The sequence below is a fragment of the Caenorhabditis elegans genome, chromosome II (genome assembly GCF_000002985.6).
Source record: "Caenorhabditis elegans chromosome II".
Classification (NCBI taxonomy): domain Eukaryota; kingdom Metazoa; phylum Nematoda; class Chromadorea; order Rhabditida; family Rhabditidae; genus Caenorhabditis; species Caenorhabditis elegans.
Genome location: NC_003280.10, coordinates 12,131,142 through 12,150,791, shown reverse-complemented (window position 1 = coordinate 12,150,791; position 19,650 = coordinate 12,131,142). Strand labels below are relative to the sequence as shown.

The following is a 19,650-nucleotide window of genomic DNA, read 5'->3' as shown; positions in this document are numbered from 1 at the left end:
CGAAAATTATTTTATTAATTAAAAATTAAGATTATTTAATTAATAAATCAATTATCAGTTATTGTTTGAGTTAAGCTTAAAGTATTATCAGGGAAATCAACGCAAAATCACAGATAACTCGAAAAATAAAAATTTTAGGAACACGAGATTTTCACTTCAGGAAATGACGACCTAGCACCCGGTTTTCGGCATTTTTCGGGCAAAAAAATTAAAAAACCGGAAAATCTTAATTTTGGAAGACAAAAACATAGAGATTTTATTAAAAATGCGCTTTAGAAGCTGGAAATCCTAAAAATTCCTAAAATAAAAAGATTCAAAATTCGAAAATCAATTTGCGCGTAAGCTGCTATGCTTGGTCCGCAATGCACACCATGACGCAATATTGCACCATTTTGGAGAAAACCGCGGTATCGTTTTCTCAGTTTTTTTAGCTTTTCGACTAATTAAAAAGGCAATTATTTTTTGTGATGAAAAAAAAAATCGTGAAAAAAGGCATGCAAGAGTGGAGAAAATAATTTAGCGATTGAAAACGCAAATTTTCCAAAGCAAAACATCAAAAAATCAACAAAAAACAATTAAACGATTTTCAAAATAATTTAATTTAAAAAAAACAGTTTATAATTCGAAAAATTCAAAAAGCAATCAAATAAAAAACAATTATTCAAAAAGGAAAAAAATGTGCATCAGTGTGCAATAATGGAGAACAGGAAGCTTACAGCTTGGCAGATGTCGTTGAGATGAAGAATCTGCAAATTTAAAGTTTTTTGTCATGTTTTTTCTATAAAATTTTTTAAAAAACCTTATTCACGACTGTCGGATCATCAATCTCAGCCTGAACCATGTGCTGAAAATCCAAAATCTGGGGAGAACCCAATCCAAGAAGGAAGCATTTGAATTTGATGAGGAATACATTGAGCGGCATAGAATTAGCCGCGGCGGTAGATCGAATTTTTCGATTAATCCCGAAGAAGAATGTTTCGAACGTTTTATGAAGATCGGCGAATTCGAGAATCTGAATATTTTTTTTTTTGAATACCCAGACTGGTCTCGACACGACAAATTTTTGTTAAATGGGAAAAGGTGTGCGCCTTTAAAGAGTAAGAGTACTGTAATTTTTTTCACATAATTTTTAACAAATCGTGAAAAAAAGTATACATTTATGCAATAGTTTGAAACTACAGTACTCCTTAAAGGCGCATACCAGTTTGAATCTAACAAAAACTTGTCGTGTCGAGACCCGGTAATAACTATTCGATTAACCTCATCTGACGTTGTTTCAATCGATATATTAATCCGACTTTTAAGCCCATCAAGCTCGGGAATCTCTAGATAGCACAAAAATTTCCGAAATTTCTTCAGAAAGTCGTGAAAATTGATGGTGTTCCCTCGAAAACTCGAAATACTGTGTTCAATTTCATCGTCGTCATGCCAAATCTCGTCCAAATCAATTTCAGATTTCGGTTTTCTGAAGAACAAATCAGGATTCTCCAAGTCATTGTCACGCTTATGCTCGAATTTGAATTCTGGTCCCTTCGACGGAATTTCGTGGCGAGACCCAACATATTCATCATTGTTCCATAATTTCTGTAATTGTGCGATCTGTGATCTGAAAAAAAAATTTGAAAAAATTTTAGATCGGGGAATTTCAATTTTTTTTCGGATATTTTTAATTGTTTTTAGTGATTTTTGCTCAACCATACACGGGGTTCTGACCTTCCTCATTGAATTTTTCGCGCTCCATTGACAATGGCTCGCCGGACAACGCGTGGGAAAGTGTCGTGTACTCCACACGGACAAATACATTTAATTTTACAACTAAAATCGAGCCGCGACGCGACACGCAACGCGCCGTAAATCTACCCCAGATATGGCCGAGCCAAAATGGCCTAGTTCGGCAAATTCTTCCATTTCAATTTATGAGGGAAGCCAGAAATCCGTGATTTTAACATTGAAAATTATGTAAAAAATTGGTGAAAATTATTATAAATTAGCCGCTTTAGCGACGGAGCGCGCTTGCAATTCAATTTCAAAAAAATTCATTATTACTCGTAATTTTCTTCGCTTTTCGTCGGGTGTTGTGTGATCTGTGGCCTGAAAAATATCCATTTTAGAAAAAAATCTTAAATTTTTGTTCACAGACTCTTCCGTAATTTTCGCAATTTTCGCACCGCCCTGATCCGAATCACTGGCAGAGCATCGTTTCGCCGATTCGGAATGAGCAGTGCCTAGCTGGAGAGTTCCGTCTTCAGATTCATATTTGCAGATTCTATTTCTCCCGTCAAGCTGAGCAATACCGTGTTCTCGAGTTCTGCAAGCTTTACCAAAATTAGCATATCTCGGTTCAGTGGGGCGCGATTGCAGACCAACTTTTTTTGAGTAACTTTTTTTTTTCTAAAAAGCACGAATTTTTAGAAAAATTCTGAAATCGTTTGAAAAAGGGCTCTGCAAGCGCGCTCCACTGGTCAAAGGTCTCACGTGGTTTGATCTACGTAGATCTACAAAAAATGCGGGAGAAGAGACGCAGAGTTCTCAACTGATTTCGAATGGCTAAGAGCGTGCTGACGTCACACATTTTTTGGGCAAAAAATTCCCGCATTTTTTGTAGATCAAACTGTAATGGGACATCCTAACACCCCGTGAGGTCTCACAGCGCCAGAAATTCCGGCGACACCTTGGCTCCCAGGGCGAACATCAATCGAATTCGTGTCTCTATACTGTAGTTGTGGAATTTATCGATTACCGGCGCGATTTTGAAATGGAATCTGAACGAAATTTTTGGTCTCGACACGAAAATTAAATACTTGTTAAATGCGATCGAGACCTGGTTTTACCTTGAATAAGGTCCATATCCAGTAGGAATTTGATCTCCTTCAAGCTGACTGAATTCTTTGAACACTATACTCGCCATCGTTAACGGCTCAACCGAATCTTTAGTTTTTTCGATTAGAAAATCAATAAATCGCGTGAATTCGACGTCTGTGATGTCCATTGTCTAAAGCCTAAAAATCAATAAAAAGCGCTCCACGGCCAAATAAAAAATGCCACGACGTCACATTTTTTTGGGGCAAAAAAATCCCGCATTTTTTGTAGATCAAACCGTGATCGTCTTTGCTACCAAAAAATTCAGCATTCTCCTATCTGCGGCATTCATTGCGCCAACTAAAAAAATGGTATTAAAAATAAATTAGACATTTTAAACGTGTTGTTTGGTTTCAAATTGCATAGACTATTTAGTCTAGCATCTTTTAAATATGAAAAAAATACTGATTATTTTAAATGTTTAATTTTTGAGCTCTGAACTTTGAGCATTTTTACTGGAAAATTTTCTAATTTTAATTTTTGAACTGTATTTTTCTGCAAAAAAACACCGGATCGTTCTTTCAAAAAGTAAACTTGCAGTTTTTCGGGTCTCGCAACGAAACTGGAAAAATGCACAATTTAAATTTTACGGGAACTAAGAAATAAACAAAAAAAAATATTGCAAATATAAAAATTGGGAAAAAACCAATTAATATTCAAACAGAAAAAATTCCAGCAAAAAAAACACATTCAGTAGCTTTATAAAGAATTAGGAATGGGGGGAAAACAACAAAATATACGGTTTCAGAAAACAAATTTTGGATTTTTTTGAAAAAAAAATGGTACAATATATTAAAATTATGAGAAGATAGAGAGGATTTCTTTGACACATTCCTCAATGTGAGCAGTTGAAATATTCTGTAAAAATTATTTTTTTTTATTTTTAAATCGGCTTCACCAATTTCTTGGTCAATTTCGTAGTTGGCACCTACCATATCCAAATGCTCCAACTCGGCCAATTTCTCTTTAACTTGCTCCAAGAGCCCATAGACTTCTGGAGATTCTAACGAATACAGAACCGTTTTGAAAATTTTCAAGAATCCTCGAGCGCTCGTCGAATTGGGCAACGATGATGATGATGATGATGTCACGACGAATTTTCGCTGAATTTTGTAGAATGCCACGTCGAGCACCGAATTGATTCGATTCGTTGGAATTTTCTGGAAAATTGGGGTTTTTTGACTGAGCATTTTTGGAAAAAAATTGGAGAAAAGTTACTTTTCAGGTTTTTTTTTAATTCGAGAGTATTCTAAAAAAAATTGCAAAAATTCTGTTTTTTACAGATTCTTTTTAAACTGTCGATGTTCGGTTTTTTAGTCAAAAATTATTTTTAATTGCACAAAATTGAAAATTCTTTTTTTTTTTAATTTTTAAAGTCTTTTTTTCGATATATTTTAATTTTTTTTTCAAAAAATTAATTATTTTCAATTTAAAAAATATAACTGATTTCTTAAAATTATTTAGAAATCGAGAAAAAAAAAATTTAATTATGATTTTTCTAATTTTCAGGCAAAATTTCCTAAATTCGCTGAAAATCGCCAGCTTTTCCTCTAATTTTCAACAGTTTTTTCTGTACTTTTTTTTAAAGCATTTTTGGAAAAAATTTAGAGAAAAAGCTACTTTTCAGGTTTTTTTTAATTCGAGAGTCTTCAAAAAAGAACAAAAATCTAATTTTTATAAAGTTTCCAGAAAAATCGGAAATTTCTTAATTTTTTTGTCAAAAAATTTGGAAAAAAGGCCCGGATTTGAATTTTTATTAAGGAATTATTTTTGAAATGGGCAAAAATTAGATACAATTCCAATTTAAGGTTTTCTAATTTTTTTTCTCAGAAAGTTAGTTATTTTCAAATTCAAAAATATAACTGATTTCTTAAAATTATTTAGAAATCGAGAAAAAAAAATTAATTTTGAATTTTCTAATTTTTAGACAAAATTCGCTGAAAATCTCTAAACATCTCCAGCTTTTCCCCTAATTTTCAGCCATTTTTTTCCGTACTTCATCGCTTCCATTTTCGATGATTGTCTTGATTTGTTTCGTGAGCTCCGAGAGCTCTTCACGTTCCAACAGAATAAGAATATGACGCAAAAGTTCAAAAAATTCGTGTAGGCCAATAGTTCCTGTTGGTTGTGGATATGGTATTGGAAGGTAATTAGACGAAGATGAGGCCCTGGAAAAAATTTTTAAATAGAAAAATTTTTTGGTAAAAAAAGAAGGTTTTTTAATCCTGAAAAAATTAAGTAAAATTTGAAAAAAATGGAAATTTTCTGGAAATTTTTATGAAAAAATTTTATGCGAAATTTGAATTATTTCTAGAAATAAAATTCAATTTTTCAGAAAAATCTAGCTTGTCGAAAAATTGAAACATGTCGAGATATTTCTGAGAAATGTGAAAAAATCTAGAGAAATTTGAAAAGATTATAGAAAAATATTAAAATTCACATGAGATTTCCAGTAAAATCTGGAATTTTTTTTGGAAAATACTTTAAACAATTTCAAAAAAAAAACTGTAAATTCTACATAATTTTTTTTAAATTAAAACTTTTTTTTTATGTTTTCAAATTGTTCCACAAAACCGTACTCCGCCTGCGTGTATGCCACGTTGTCATTGGAAAAGGTCAAGCTCATTGGCTCAATTTTCACAGAAGGAGCCGGAATTCCAGAGGATACAGGAACGCCGTGCTCAGGTCCATATGCTCCGACGAATTCAATACCATCACTTTCATTTCCAGAATGATTAGAAGTAGTGATATTCTGGCCATCGGGCTTTGGAATTGGAGTTGGAGCTCTGAAAAAAATTAAAATTTGTGAAATTTCTGAATTTTCAATATAATACTTTTGGAAAATATTTTTAAATTCATTTTATTAGTAAATTTCGACTTTTTTTAATTGAAAAATGTGAAAATTTGATTTTAAAAAAGTTGAAAAATCTGAAAAATTCCAATTGTTTTTAAAAAATTCTAGAAAAAAGCTGAAGGTATCAGGAAAATCGGAAAATTTACAAAAACTAAAATATTGTTTTTTTTTTGCAATTTTTTTGGAATTTTCACAGAATATTTAAAAATGATCGAATTTTTTCCGTTTTTTTGTTGCAATGTTTCAAAAATTCCTTCAAAATCCCCAAATTGATCGAAATTTCACGAACTTCTTCTCATTTTCAACGACATTTTGCTGTTTCTTGGTGCTCGAGCAACCAGGCTTCTCATTTTTGTCCTTAGAGCCATTCTGTTGATGTCTTGTGGGTGGGGAAGCGGCGCTGAAAATATTAGAAAATTAATATTTTTTGAAAAATACAATATTTTAATGATTAATTTGAACAATTTTTTGCGTTTTCTGGTAGGTTTTTTTTTTGGAAAAAAATTGTTTTTTCCAACAAAAAAAAACTACCAAAAATCGCATGACATTTTATGATTTTGTTAGTTAATTGGTTTAAAAAAATTTTCCATTTTTTAAAAAGTATTTCACACGAACTTCTTCTCATTTTCAGCGAGTTTTGGTCGTTTTTTGGAACTTGGGCAGCTTGTTCTCTCGTCCTTGTCACTTTTGTCGGATGAAGCTTCCAGCAAACGTCTTCGGAGCTTGGATGGGCTGAAAATTTTTGAATAATTGCAGTTTTTAATTTTTTTTTTGTATAAAAATTAAAAATAAACAATTTAGATTTTATCCGAATTTTCTAAACTTTTAAAAAGTATAAAACAATTTGGATAATCAAGAAAATTGAATTTTTCGCACTTTTCTAAAGTTTTTCTTCTTAAATTTGGAAAACTTGAATTCTTATAACACATGAATCACTTCCTACTGTATTTTAAAATTATTTTTTAAAATAAAAAAAATAAATTTCTGTGTGATGTCGAATTAATTTTTTTGAACTTTTTTTTTCTCGGAAATTACAATAAAAAATGATTGTTTTTTTTTAAATATTTTGCAGGAAATATGGATTTTCTACTAACTTTTTCTCATTTTCAGCGACTTTTCGCTGCTTTTTCGTGTTCGAACGGCATTCCCGCTCTTCTTTTTCATTATCGATTGGGGTGTCGCCAACTGAACGTCTTGCTGGGGCTATAGTTCTGAAAAATTAAAATGAATGAAATTCTAGTTGAAATTTCATTATTTTAATGCTTAAAATTTTTAAAAATTTGCAAAATAGGCTATATTTCGAAAAAATGTTGAGAATTTTCTTAATTTTCTCGTCGAAATCAATAGTTTTCCGCGATTTTCCATGAAATTCACACTAACTTCCTCTCATTTCCAGCCATTTTCGCCTGCTTCTTAGTATTCGAGCAGCTTGGTTCTTCCTCCTTATCACTTTCGTCTGAAGAGATACTGATAATACGAACTCTGGGTGTAGAAGCTCTGAAAATGGGCAAATTTTGCATTTCAAAAAAAAACTCGATTTTTTAACTTACCTCTTCTCATTTTCAGCAATTTTTCGCTGCTTGTTAGTCGTAGATCGAGTAGATCTGGACTCTTGGTCACTTTCGTCAGAAGAACTGCTCACTAGACGTCTTTTGGTGGCGGAAGCTCTGAAAAATTTATTTTTTTTTTGGAAATTCGGGAACATCACTACTAAAAAATTAGCAAAGAAAGATTTATCAAGCAATCCGAAATTATGTTATTTATATATATATATATAATTTCAGATATGTTATATTAGTTTTTTAGGACTCACTAGGCAGATAAACCGTTCATAATATAACCAGATTAAAACCAATTTTTTTTGTTTTTTTTTTGCAAAATTCGATTTTTTGTGTTTTGATCCAAATTTCAAACAAAAATTTTTTTTTTGCTTTTTTTGGTCGAAAATTTTTTTACAACAGCCCTGGTCAGGGTGTGCGGATAATGGCTGATTTAGCCGAATTTTCCGGTCAACTATTTCGGCTAACTCCACTAATAAGTTTTTTTTTTTGGTAAGCAAAATGTTGTGAATTTATATGATTTTTTCTATTTGAACAGTCATTCATCACTAAATTTGCTTAATAACAGTGAAAAATTCACCTAAAACCTGAATTAACAGAAATAACGAAAAAAAAAGCTTAGCCAGATGAACAATTTCGGAATTAGCCGATTTATCCGTTAGCCGAAAAAAAAGGTTATCCTCGGACTCGACAATATCAAACAATATTAGGTCTCCAAATAAGTTCCGGGTCAAAAATCATAACTTTGTTAAACCATTTGAGTTAAAAATTTGAATCTCAAGAAATATTCAAATAACTAAAAAATTATCCGAAAAAATTGTATTTTCTACTATCATTTTAGTGTATCGAATTAAATTGATATGTTTTGTATGTCTAAAAATAGTTGACACTTGGTTACATCATTTTTGTAGGAAAAATCTAGAATTTTCGACAAAAATTTTTTTGAACATTTTTTGACGACCAACCAAAAAAAATTTTTTTGGGCGGATTTTTTTCTAAACTTTTGTTGTTTTCTAATAATGTATTCTAAACAAAGAAAAATCCGCACACAAAACTCAATTGAAAACTGAAAAGAAGCGAGATCAGAAAAATGCCTGAAAAAATTGGCTCCGAGTTAGGCCACTTGGGGTGGTCAAACAATTTTGTGGCTATTGTCAAATGAAAGATCATGGTTGATAATATGAATTCCCAAAGTTTCATAAAAATTGATACGCAGCGAACAAAGTTATGATTTTTGACCCGGAATTTATTTGGAGACCTAATATATTGAACGACATTGTAGATTCCCAAAAGGCAGAATATAGATGACGGAACCAATTGTCTCTGTCTGATTATACAACCATCAAATGTTCACATGTTCTATTAATATGGCTGTAAACAACCTATAGAGACAAAGAGATTATTCCAATCAGGGGTGGGCGGCAATTGCCGTTCGGCAAATGAGAAAATTGCCGGTTTGCCGGAAATTTTCCAACCCGAAAATCGGAATCTGCCGCCATTTTCGTATTTTTCTTCAACTTTACGTATTTAAATCTGTTGAATTATTTACTAACTTCTTCCCATTTTCAGCATTTTCCGCAACTTTCAGCTGTCGTTCCGTTATCGAACGGAAAGCTATATCATCTTCGTCACGTTCGTCCACTGAGCCATTGGTCCTGAAAAATTTGAAAATTTCCTAAATATATTTTTTTGTACTTCAAATTATCGAAATTTCGATCGAAAATAAATTTAGAAAATCACACTGAGAAAACAATTATTTCCGGTAATTTTCAAATTTCAAAAAAAAATTTTCGCTGAAATTCCTAAAATTCCGCGAGAAATTTGAAATTTGCACGAACTTCTTCTCATTTTCATCGTCTTTTCGCAGCATTTTTGTCTTTGAACGGCTGGCTCTTTCCTCTTTATCACTATCTTCAAGATGATCACTGAGTGTACGTCTTCTGGAAGTAGACGATCTGAAAAATCAAATATTTCGTATGTTTTTAGTACTTACATGTTTTCTAGCGATAAAGTCAAAAATTATTCCGTTTTTTCAAAATTTTCAGTCATAATTTTGGTAAATTTAAAATTTTTGAAAATTCAACTAGAATTTATGAGCCAAAATTTAAAAAAAAAATCACAATTTCGAAGATAATCTTCAATAACCATCCTCAAAAACTCAAATTCTTTAATTTTTCTGCAACTTTGCGTCAAATTCAATGTCTGCGTAGGCTACCGTACACCTGATTTTCAAAATTTGAGCTACAAGGTCCAGAAAAACGGTCAAGGGGTAGAATTTCGCGGGGAAAGCTCATTTTTCGAGTTTTTTTCGCTGAAAATTTCCTATAGCGCTCCCTATTTGCATTATATAAACAAAAATAATTAATTTTAAAATGTATGAGATTTTTTAGTCAAAGTTATGGTAACTTGCTTTAAAAAAAAGGATTTTAGCGGGATATTTTTTATTTTTGACTTTTTGAGAAATTTCGAGCTTTTTGCCAAAATTTTGATTTTTTTTTTGAAAAATTTTCATTTTTTCACTGGCGCTAGTCATTTCATCTTCAGATTTCACGGATTTTCACCGAAATTCGATTTTTTTTCCAGCAATTTCTAACCTCTTTTTCGTCTTTTTGTCACCATTCTCGTCCTCTTTCTTCTCCGAATCATCCTCCTTAACCCAATCCATACTTTTCTTTCGATTCTTCAATTTATCCGACATTGAATGATTTCCTTCGAGCTTCAATCCACCATCATCAGCACAAGCTACATATTTCGTGATCATTTGATTTTCATCAACACGGACCACTGCGGTTTTGCGAAGATTTTTCAAAAAGCCAGCTTCCACTGGAACACCCATAACGAACATAATTCGAACACGAGTCTCAATGCTATAATTGTCCAGACGGTGTATAATTGGAGCCAGCTTTGATTGGAATCTGAAAAATTTAAACTTTTATAGAATTTTTTTTCAATTTTAAAATTGTCATTTGACTCAAATTTTTCCCCAGATTCCGAATATCTATGTGAAAAAATTCCAAAAAATTTCCCTGATTTTATATATGTCAGCTTGAAATCGCGAGTTTCACGTGGTGTCAGGTTGTCCCAACACGATTTGATCTACAGAAAATGCAGGAATTTTTTCCCCAAAAAATGTGACGTCACTTCAGCACTTACCCATCCATTGAGAAGTCTGCGTCCGAATTCACGCATTTTTTGTAGATCAAACCGTTATGGGACATTTTGACACCATGTGGAGTTTCATTTGTGCCCAATAGATTTTTTAAATGCGCGGCAGAAAATATTTTCGGTGGAGCGCGCCTACATCGTAGGATTTACGAGTTCTTTTAAAATGAAACATTTTTCTTTCGTGTTGATTTCAGTTTTTCAACGAGTTTCGTTCATTTTTTTCCAGTTTTCCATCGGTTAAAAAATTTTTGTTTTAAATTAACATTTTATTATCATAGAACTCCAAAAATTTCCTGTTTTCAGAACACAAAAACTTCAAATTTCCGGAGTTTTATGATAATAAAATATCAATTTAAAACGAAATTTTTTTTAACCGATGAAAAACCGGAAAAAATGAACGAAACTCGTTGAAAAACTGAAATCAGCACGAAAGAAAAATAATTAATTTTAAAAAATCTCGTAAATCCTACGATACAGGCGCGCTCCACCGAAAATATTTTCTGCCGCGCATTAAAAAAATCTACTGTGCACAAATGAAGCTCCACATGGTGTCAGAATGTCCCATAACGGTTTGATCTTCAAAAAATGCGGGAATTTGGACGCTGACTTCTCAACGGATTTCGCATGGCTAAGTGCTGACGTCACATTTTTTGGGGAAAAAATTCCCGCATTTTTTGTAGATCAAACCGTGATGGGATAGCCTGACACCACACGAAACTCGCTATTTCAAGCTGAAATATAAAATCAGGGGTTTTTTTTTTGAATTTTTTCCCATAGATATTCGGATTCAGGGGAAATTTGGAGTAATTTAAAAAAATTTTCGGTGAAAATCTGCAATTTACCTGTTATTAATGACTTTTTCAGACACATCTGGCTTCATTCGTGAATAATACAATTTCCAAATATCAGTTTTAATAACTGGATCAGTGAAATTATCGATGATTTCCACGAGAAAATCCATACATTTTTCCATTTCTGGATCCAAATTCGGCGGATCTGAATCTCCTGGATCTTCTGGATTTTCAGCATTTTCAGCATCCTGCTCGACGCTTGAAGCCTCCAAATTCCCAGTTTCCAGCGGAATTTCAGCTGCTTCTGGCTCCACCACATCCGTTGGTTCTTCTTCTACTTTAATGGCCTTCGGTTGAGTTCGATCCAATTGCAGCCAAATTCTCGGCGTATCCGTATCATTTTGGGTAGAAGCAGCTGGACTTTTCGATATTTCCGAGATTTTCATTGGAATTGTGTGTAGAATCGCGAGATTTTGAGTTGAAAACTGAGATTCTGGCGTAATTTTCGACAAATTTAAGGATTCTTGGAGAGTAATCGTTGGACGTTGGGTAGAAGCCGACTTTTCAGGCAAATTGTGAGATTCTGAGCGATTTTTCTCTTGAGAAATGGTTTTTAGTGGGGTTTCCGGAGCCTCTGGTGCCATTTCGACGCTCTTTTGAGCACTTTTCTCCAAAGTGACAGATTTTCGCGGAATTTCCTGCAAATCCGAGCGATTTTGAGCAGAAACTGGATTTCCTGACGAATTCGGGGCATCTGAGCTATTTTTCTCCACCTTAACCAGTTTTTGCGGAGTTTTCGATGGAATTTTGTCCAAATCCAAGCGATTTCGAGCAGAAACTGTGGTTTTCGATGAAATTTGAGTCACTGGAACGGTTTTGACGCTTTTTTGTAGATTTTCCGCCAAGTTTTGAGCATTTTTCTCCGCCTTAACCGATTTTTTCGGAGTTTTCGATGGAATTTCTTGCAAATCCAAGCGATTTTGAGCAGAAACCGGATTTTTCGCCGGAATTTGAGCAGCTGAACCAGCTCTCTTCAATGTAGCAGAATTTTGCGGAATTTTCGATGGATTCTCAACGAAAGCTGATCTTTTCTGCACAATTTCTCCCTCTCGACGATTTTTGTCTGATTTTCTCGAAATATCCGGTCGGTTCAGAGTAGAAACTGGATATTTCCATATTTTCGTTGGTAGCGAAGCTTGTGGGACGAATTTTCGCGTCGAAACTGGAGTTTTCTGAGCTTCTGGACGACTTTGCGTGGAAGTTCCGTGCAAATCCGAGCCATTTTGAGCAGAAACCGGATTTTTTGTCAAAATTTGAATTTCTGGACGACTTTTCGTGGAAGAATCCGAGACATTTTGAGAAGAAGTTGGAGATTTTGAGTGATCCCCAAACATTTCAAAAATTCTCGAAAATAGTGGTGTAGAGCTCGATGTTTGAGCTGGAATTTCTCGCTTTTCAGGAGTCACAGTGCTCTCGAGAGCATCGCCACGAGGCTTGGATGATGCGGCAGGAAATTTTCTGAAAAAAAAGGGAAACTGGTTAATTAAATACGCTTTTTCCGATTTTTTGAATTTTTATTGCAAAAAAATTGTGAATTTTCTGCTAAAAAGTGGAAAGTGTCTCATTTCGGTTTGATCTACGTAGATCTACAAAAAAATGCGGGAGAAGAGACGCAGGGTTCTCAACTGATTTCGTAATTTTCGTCACATATTTTTGGGCAAAAATGCATTTTTTTGTAGATCAAACCGTAATGGGACAGCCTGGCACCACGTGTGTAAATAAACCGAATAAAAATTTTTACCGTTTCATATAATCAGTGACACCCGAATTTTTCGATTTTTTCGAATTTTGTGACGTCATAGGTCTCACGAGCGCTCCGATACTGGCAGAATTGGTAGAGCTCCTGCAAAAATATGAAATTAGTTTAATTTTAATTTTTTTTTTTCTATATTTTTTATAGGGTTCATATTCGTAGGAACCATTAAATGGGTGGAGCCTTAATTTATCGATTTCTTATGAAATTGGTGGTGGAAATTCGCAAAAGAGGCAAAAAAAAATTTTTTTTAATGAAAATAAAAACGCTCCGCCCGTTTAATGGCTTTTAACATGGTGCACCACGTGGTGCCAGAAAGTCTCATCACAGTTTGATCTACAAAAAATGCGGGAATTTTTTTCCCAAAAAATTGTGACGTCAGCACACTCTTAACAATCCGAAACCAGTTGAGATGTCTGCGTCTCTCCTCCCGCATTTTTCGTAGATCAAAGCTGGTGTTAGGCTGTCCCATCACGTAGTGATCTACAAAAGTGCGGGATTTTTTGTTGTTGGTATTTTGACGAAAAAAATTATTTTTTTTTAATATCAAAAGAATTAAAAAATTTCACTTTTTCACGATTTAAAAAAAATAAATTCAAGAATCAATTTGTTTTTTGTTTTTGTTTTTTTGGTTTTTCGCAAATTTCAATTTTCTGTTTTTTGGTCCAAGCCCTGGTTGAGAAGTCTGCATCAAAAACCCCGCGTTTACTGTAGATCAAACTTAGATGGGACATTCTGACACCTCTTAGCTTTTTCCGTCGGATTTTCTTAAACTATTCGGATTTTTTCAATTTTTTTTTTACCTTTTTGGAATTTTTTCGAAAAAAGTGCCCCATTTTGATTTGATCTACAAAGAATGTGGGAGAAGAGACGCAGAGTTCTTTCAACTGATTTAGTATGGTTAAGAACGTGCTGACGTCACACATTTTTGTGCAAAAAGTTCCCGCATTTTTTGTAGATCAAACCACTTGGTCCCAGCCCTGGCTGAGAAGTCTGCATCGAAAATCCCGCGGGTTACTGTAGATCAAAAGCGTGGCATTTTGAATCGAATTTGTTCCAACTTTTTGGAATTTTTGCAAAAAAAGTTGCCCAATAGACTAAAAATGATCTCAAAAGGCTGAATTTCGTGATGAGAATTCTCAAAAATATTCTAAATATTCCAGTGTTACTAACAGACGCATAAAACCATGATTAGGTTCTCTTCTTTTCAATTTCCACGGATTACAGGGAGGATCACCCAATTTCACTGGTAGACGGTACCATTCTTTATCAATATGCTCTTCTGGAGTTGGATCTGGAGATGAATTGGAACTTGGCGACGATTTCCAGGTTAAAGAGGATTCCGAACTTGGCGGCGAATTCGAAATTCTCGAAGAATTCGAAGTCAGTGGTCATTTCCACATCGGAGAAGAATTTGAACTTGGCGGCGAATTCCAAGAAGGCACTGGCGAGAACACTTGATCTCTGGAAAAATTATTTGATTACAATTGGTTTCCGCTATTTTATGGCGTTTAAAGGTCTCGAAACGACCGATTATTTGACACAAATTTGGAATCTAGAGCAGGAGTGGACTGCAAACGATTTTTTTTTTGCTGAAAATTTGAAATTTTCGGCAAATTGTGGTTTCGCACTTATTTTTTTGGAAATTTCAGAATTTTTCATCTAAAAATGACCAAAATTTAAGGGATATTTTTAAAAATCGCAATTTTTCTTCCGAGTTTTTGCTTTTATAGCCTCAAAATGTGTTCAATAAAACACAATTCGCCATGAGAATTTCAAAAAAAGACTAAATTCTAGCTAAATTCTCCAATTTCGCCAGAATTTTTCCGTTTTTCTCATAATATTCACTTGATTAAGGTATATTTAAAGCCGATAGGTATTGACATAAAAATTCGTAGTCGGGGGTCTCGAAACGACAGAATTAGCGCATTTCGTGGCCGACTTTTAGTTCAAATCCATATATTTTGGTCGCTTATATATCACATTATTTCGTTGATTGCAGTATATTTAAAGGAGGACTAACGGTTCGGACGATTTTGAACGTATAGACCCAAAATGAGCTCAAAAGAACGAATTTCGTAATGAAACTGCTCAAAAATTGTTCAAAAATTTTTTATGGCGGTTCGAAATTTTGAAAAAATTACACTGATTTTAGCAAAAATCTCAAATTTTTCCCATTTTTCCGTGTCACATCTGTCCGAAGTTGGTTTTTTTTAGAATTATCGTCCTTTATTACATATTTTGGTAATAAATCTCATTTCACTTCGTTGATTAAAGTATATTTAAAGTCGATAGGTAACCAATTTTGATGATTTTTGGTTACCTATCGGCTTTAAATGTACTTTAATCGACGAAATTGAATTAGATTTATTACCAAAATGAAATAAAGGACGATAATTCTAAAAAAAACCAACTTCGGACAAATGTGACACGGAAAAATAGGAAAAAATCGAGATTTTAGCTAAAATCAGTGTAATTTTTTCAAAATTTTAAACCGCCATAAAAAAAATTTGAACAATTTTTGAGCAGTTTCATTACGAAATTCGTTCTTTTGAGCTCATTTTGGGTCTATACGTTCAAAATCGTCCGAACCGTTAGTCCTCCTTTAAATATACTGCAATCAACAAAATAATGTGATATAAACGACCAAAATATATGGATTTGAACTAAAATTCGGCCACAAAATGCGTTAATTCTGTCGTTTCGAGACCCGCCGACTCCGAATTTTGATGCCAAAAAAAATCGCTTTACGAACCCGCTCTCTGAAGCAATTTCCTCTTCTTCTTCCAAATCTTCGGCCTGATCCACTTCACCAGATTTGTCAGTCGCTCTGAAAATTAATTTTATTCAAAATTTCCAATTTAATTATTAGTTTTAAATACCCTTCAAGAAGCTTCTTCTCCTGTTCGTCCAAATAAATGAAATAGTCACGACGTTTCCGGCTCCAGCAGTGCACGTGGCTGTGGTCCGTGTTCATATGCTCCTCCAACAATAACTTTCGATCGGTGTTCAGAAACACTTTGACACCAGCGTCGACAAGCCTGAATTTTGGAAAAACTAGGGAAATTTTCATAAATTTTGGGAGAAATTTGAAACTCGATGTGAAAAATTCCAAAAAATGGTTTTTTTTTTGAATTTTTTACATCGATATTCAATTTTAAACAAACCATTTGAAAACGGGCTCGTACACCACTACACTTGTCATATATAACAAATCGTGCAAAGTTTGAGCATTTATCAGTGGGTCTTTATTCAGTACAATATTCGAACCCATTACTCGGTGGATAAACTCAAAAATCAAGAAATCTGGGCCAAAGTAGAGCTCCTCTACAGTCTTCTCGGAGCCATATTCCTCCTTGAACACGTGGCACAAGTGTTTCGTGTCTCGTGGCATCATGGGAACGATTTTAGACTGGTTGATAATCGATTTCAGTAGATTCATTTGTTCGTCATCGAACTGAGGTTGTGATGGCTTCGGATTGATTGGAGAAATGGTTGAAGGCTGAAAATCCTTTTGTTTTATTAAAAAATAAACTTTTTTTTTCGAAAATTGAAAATTCTACAAAAATCGTGGAGGGAGCTCGTGATTTTTCGAGCGAAATCCAAATTTTTTTGCTATATTTTGTTTTTTTCGGTGAAATCGGCATAATTCAACATACAAAATGCTTCGGCGGTCCAATATAACCACCATTCTTTCGACAATTCCCAGGATCCGTCGAGTGCATAATACATTCTAAAGGAGAACACAATGGGAAGACATCATTATTAAAATCGATAGTAATCTCAACTCCATTTCGAATGAATTCCTTTGCGACGATAATCAGCTAGAATTCTGAATCAGTTCTTCCACATCTAAGATAACTATTCGGAATGCAGCTTCTGCGGACAAATTTTCCCGGATTTTTTGACATCGCGCGAGCATCCAAATAGACAGGACCGAATGTGAATAGATATCTCTGACTTCTGTGATTTGGTTGAATTTCATGATGAAATGCACAAAATCCTCGAATCATCACAATTGACTCGCCCGGCTTGAGATCTCGTGGTGCACGGAGAGCTCTGGTGTATACGGGGGATTTTGAAATTAGGACGCTGTGACATTCCTTTCCGAGCGGTCTCTCAACATCTTTGATCGGGAATAGTGTCTAAAGAACCTTTTTGACGCTGTTTGAAATTCCGATGCGTGGAGATTTGAATTTTTGCAATTTTTGATTCATTACGATTATATCTGGAATATATAAATATTTTTATTAATTATGACCAAAAATATAAAAATATATGTAAGCGGAGCCATGGAAATAAATTTTAAAAACATAGAAACGTGGAAAAATGCTGAATTTCCGCTCTAAAAACAATTAAATGCAAAAATGTTTCGGTCCTATTGTAAGGCACATTTTTTCGCGGAGAAAACCGGTACAAATGATAATTTTACGTGATTTTTCGAGTTTTTTAAGAAAATTCAAATTAATAAAGCTAATATTTATTGGAAAAATCAAGAAAACAGAGTAAAAAAGCTCAAAAATCGATTGAAAATGTTCGAAAAACAAAAAAACAAAAAACAATGAAAATATTTGCTCGTAGAGTATGATGCAAAGTACGCAAAAACCTCTGCGTACTCCGCCATCTACCGTAGTCATTGTCAAATTAATATTGTTCTGGCCTAAAATTTTTATTGATTTTCGGCGTGTTTGCTCGTTTTTTCTCGTATTTTTTCGTGAAAACTTGTAGAAATCTGTCAAAATCCACTTAAATTTGTATAATCACTCGGAATTCTCTTCATTTCAGTGGTTAATTTGCGTAGTATTCATTATAATCTCGATTTTACTCTTATTTTCGAAAAATTTCACTTTCAGAGAATGTCGACCGATGCTCGTATCGTCCCCGCTCCTGACGTGGAAAAGCTGATGGACTTTCTGGTGCAAACGACAGGAAACGCCACCGAACCGGTGGTGGGAAAGACGATTTTTGAGAGCTTCCGAGATTCGGACAAGACATTGACATGGAAAGGATATTCGCAGAGGTGCATCATATTCATTCGAAATTTCAACTTCTATTTTAATTTTTCAGGTTCGATAGAAGAATCGCACGGCATATGGACAAATTCACGCGATACGGTGTCTAATCTCGAATTCGTGTAATGTTTGCTCTGGCCGGTGAAGTCAATGCGGAATTTCTCGAACAGTAAGTTGGAAAATCGTAGTTACATTCAATAAAAATAGAAATTAATTTCAGAATGGAAGAAACTGGCAAGGTCAGTCTCGATGACAAAAATCGAATCACCGAATACATCTCGAGAGATTGAGCAATCGTATTGAAAGGAGATCATAGTGTGCCGGCGAAGGCAAGAAGATCATTAAAAAGAAGACGTGATAGAGAAGGGTAACTTTACAGTCTCGTGGATTCAAACTTAAAATCTTAATTATTACAGAACATCAGCTCCAATTGCAGAAGACATGTCGGATGACGAGATGGAAGTTGTGGGATCGGTTCCTGGTGTGCCAAAACCGGAACCAGTTGATCGAACCGCCTACGACGAACTTCTCAACAGACACAGGTCGCGCAATCCGGAAATCCAACAGGCTCCACCAGTGATCGCAGAGGCCCGCAATCTTGCAAATCCCGGATTTGATGAGCCAGAGAGAAAGGAGAATGTGCAGCTGATGAACGTGCAGATGGTCGGTGCTACAACTAATGGATCAAACTCGGATGGAATCAGCCTGCATCAGCTGGTGAAACAATTGGAGGAAATGCTCATCTACCTTGAAAGTGATTTCACTGGCTTAAAAGTCAAAATTTTGCGTTTGTTGGCAATCAGAGATGAGGTACCCGGAGATATACATTATCAACTCTAAAGCAAATACCTTCTTTTCAGCAACTCGATGCACAAGACGTGATCCTGTCCTTGAAGTTGTTCCTCCTTACAACTACACGAAAATTCCGATTGTCCACCGAATCCAGTGGCTACCCGGACTCATCGAAAAAGTGTGGCAAGGCGTTCTTGACGATTCTCAAATTTGTTCTGCTCAAATTGGAGTCTCCACTCATTAACGATTTTCGAAAGGAAATCGACAATAAGATTAAGAATTTTGGAGCCGCTGAAAAGGTATTTGAAATAAAAAAGAGCTGTACAATCAAAAATATCTCTAATTTCAGGTTATCCTCATCGTCGATGCCCAGGAAGCGATCCAGCAAATTCTCATCACATTCTCCAGCTCCTGATGTTCTCCCAACTGCTGAATGTTCCCTATCAGCCGGCGATAATGCACCTAAAGAAATTCCACTGTAACATTTTTTTAAATTCCTTTTTTCCCGTATTTTCCTTTTTTTTCGAATGCTCAATAAATGTTCTTGTTTTAAATACGTTCAGATTAATTGGTTTTTATTAATGTTTAATTCAGTTTTCTATACTTATAACTGGTTTTTTTTTTCAAAAATGAGATCCACTTCTCGAAAAACTTAGAATTTAATTCAAATCGGTTTTCATCCAATTTGCAAAGAAATTTTTCTCGAATATGAATTTCACGTAATTTTGTAAATTTAGTATCGAATTTTGAGCAAATATTTACAGGAAATTCCGAAAAAACCTGTAAAAAGCTGGAAAATCGATGA

At 34.3% G+C, this 19,650-nt stretch overlaps 1 protein-coding gene and 2 pseudogenes across 3 annotated transcripts; 1 reads left to right on the top strand and 2 right to left on the bottom strand.

The window, feature by feature from the left end:
• Positions 1–575: 575 nt before the first annotated feature.
• On the bottom strand, positions 576–3,159 carry Y57A10A.2 (SPK domain-containing protein). The gene is made up of 7 exons (NM_064181.4): positions 2,832–3,159; positions 2,649–2,762; positions 2,141–2,308; positions 2,047–2,091; positions 1,261–1,606; positions 800–1,012; positions 576–746 (listed from the first exon to the last, which is right to left on the bottom strand). The coding sequence occupies exons 1-7, from the start codon at positions 2,987–2,989 to the stop codon at positions 684–686; spliced, it is 1,107 nt and encodes a 368-aa protein (NP_496582.1). The 5' UTR covers positions 2,990–3,159; the 3' UTR covers positions 576–683.
• A 496-nt stretch (positions 3,160–3,655) lies between these two features.
• Y57A10A.1 lies at positions 3,656–16,766 on the bottom strand (annotated as a pseudogene). The gene is made up of 19 exons: positions 16,701–16,766; positions 16,209–16,543; positions 15,924–16,082; positions 15,797–15,871; positions 14,302–14,505; positions 13,030–13,131; positions 11,280–12,746; positions 9,867–10,187; positions 9,111–9,227; positions 8,826–8,927; positions 7,264–7,380; positions 7,094–7,210; positions 6,808–6,924; positions 6,329–6,445; positions 6,003–6,113; positions 5,439–5,645; positions 4,856–5,027; positions 3,792–4,019; positions 3,656–3,717 (listed from the first exon to the last, which is right to left on the bottom strand). Coding segments are annotated over exons 1-19 (4,196 nt in total).
• A 1,131-nt stretch (positions 16,767–17,897) lies between these two features.
• On the top strand, positions 17,898–19,262 carry Y43F11A.6 (annotated as a pseudogene). The gene is made up of 6 exons: positions 17,898–18,061; positions 18,109–18,222; positions 18,274–18,420; positions 18,470–18,863; positions 18,914–19,144; positions 19,195–19,262. Coding segments are annotated over exons 1-6 (1,118 nt in total).
• Positions 19,263–19,650: the final 388 nt, after the last annotated feature.

Bases quoted from the DNA above. Each gene is read 5' to 3' on its own strand.
- Y57A10A.2 (NM_064181.4), bottom strand. From the start codon at position 2,989: ATGGACATCACAGACGTCGAATTCACGCGATTTATTGATTTTCTAATC. The intron at 2,309-2,648 runs GTGAGACCTCAC...TAAAGCTTGCAG, and splicing joins TCGCCGGAATTTCTGGCGCT to AACTCGAGAACACGGTATTG. The intron at 1,013-1,260 runs GTTAATCGAATA...AAAAATATTCAG, and splicing joins TTGAAACAACGTCAGATGAG to ATTCTCGAATTCGCCGATCT.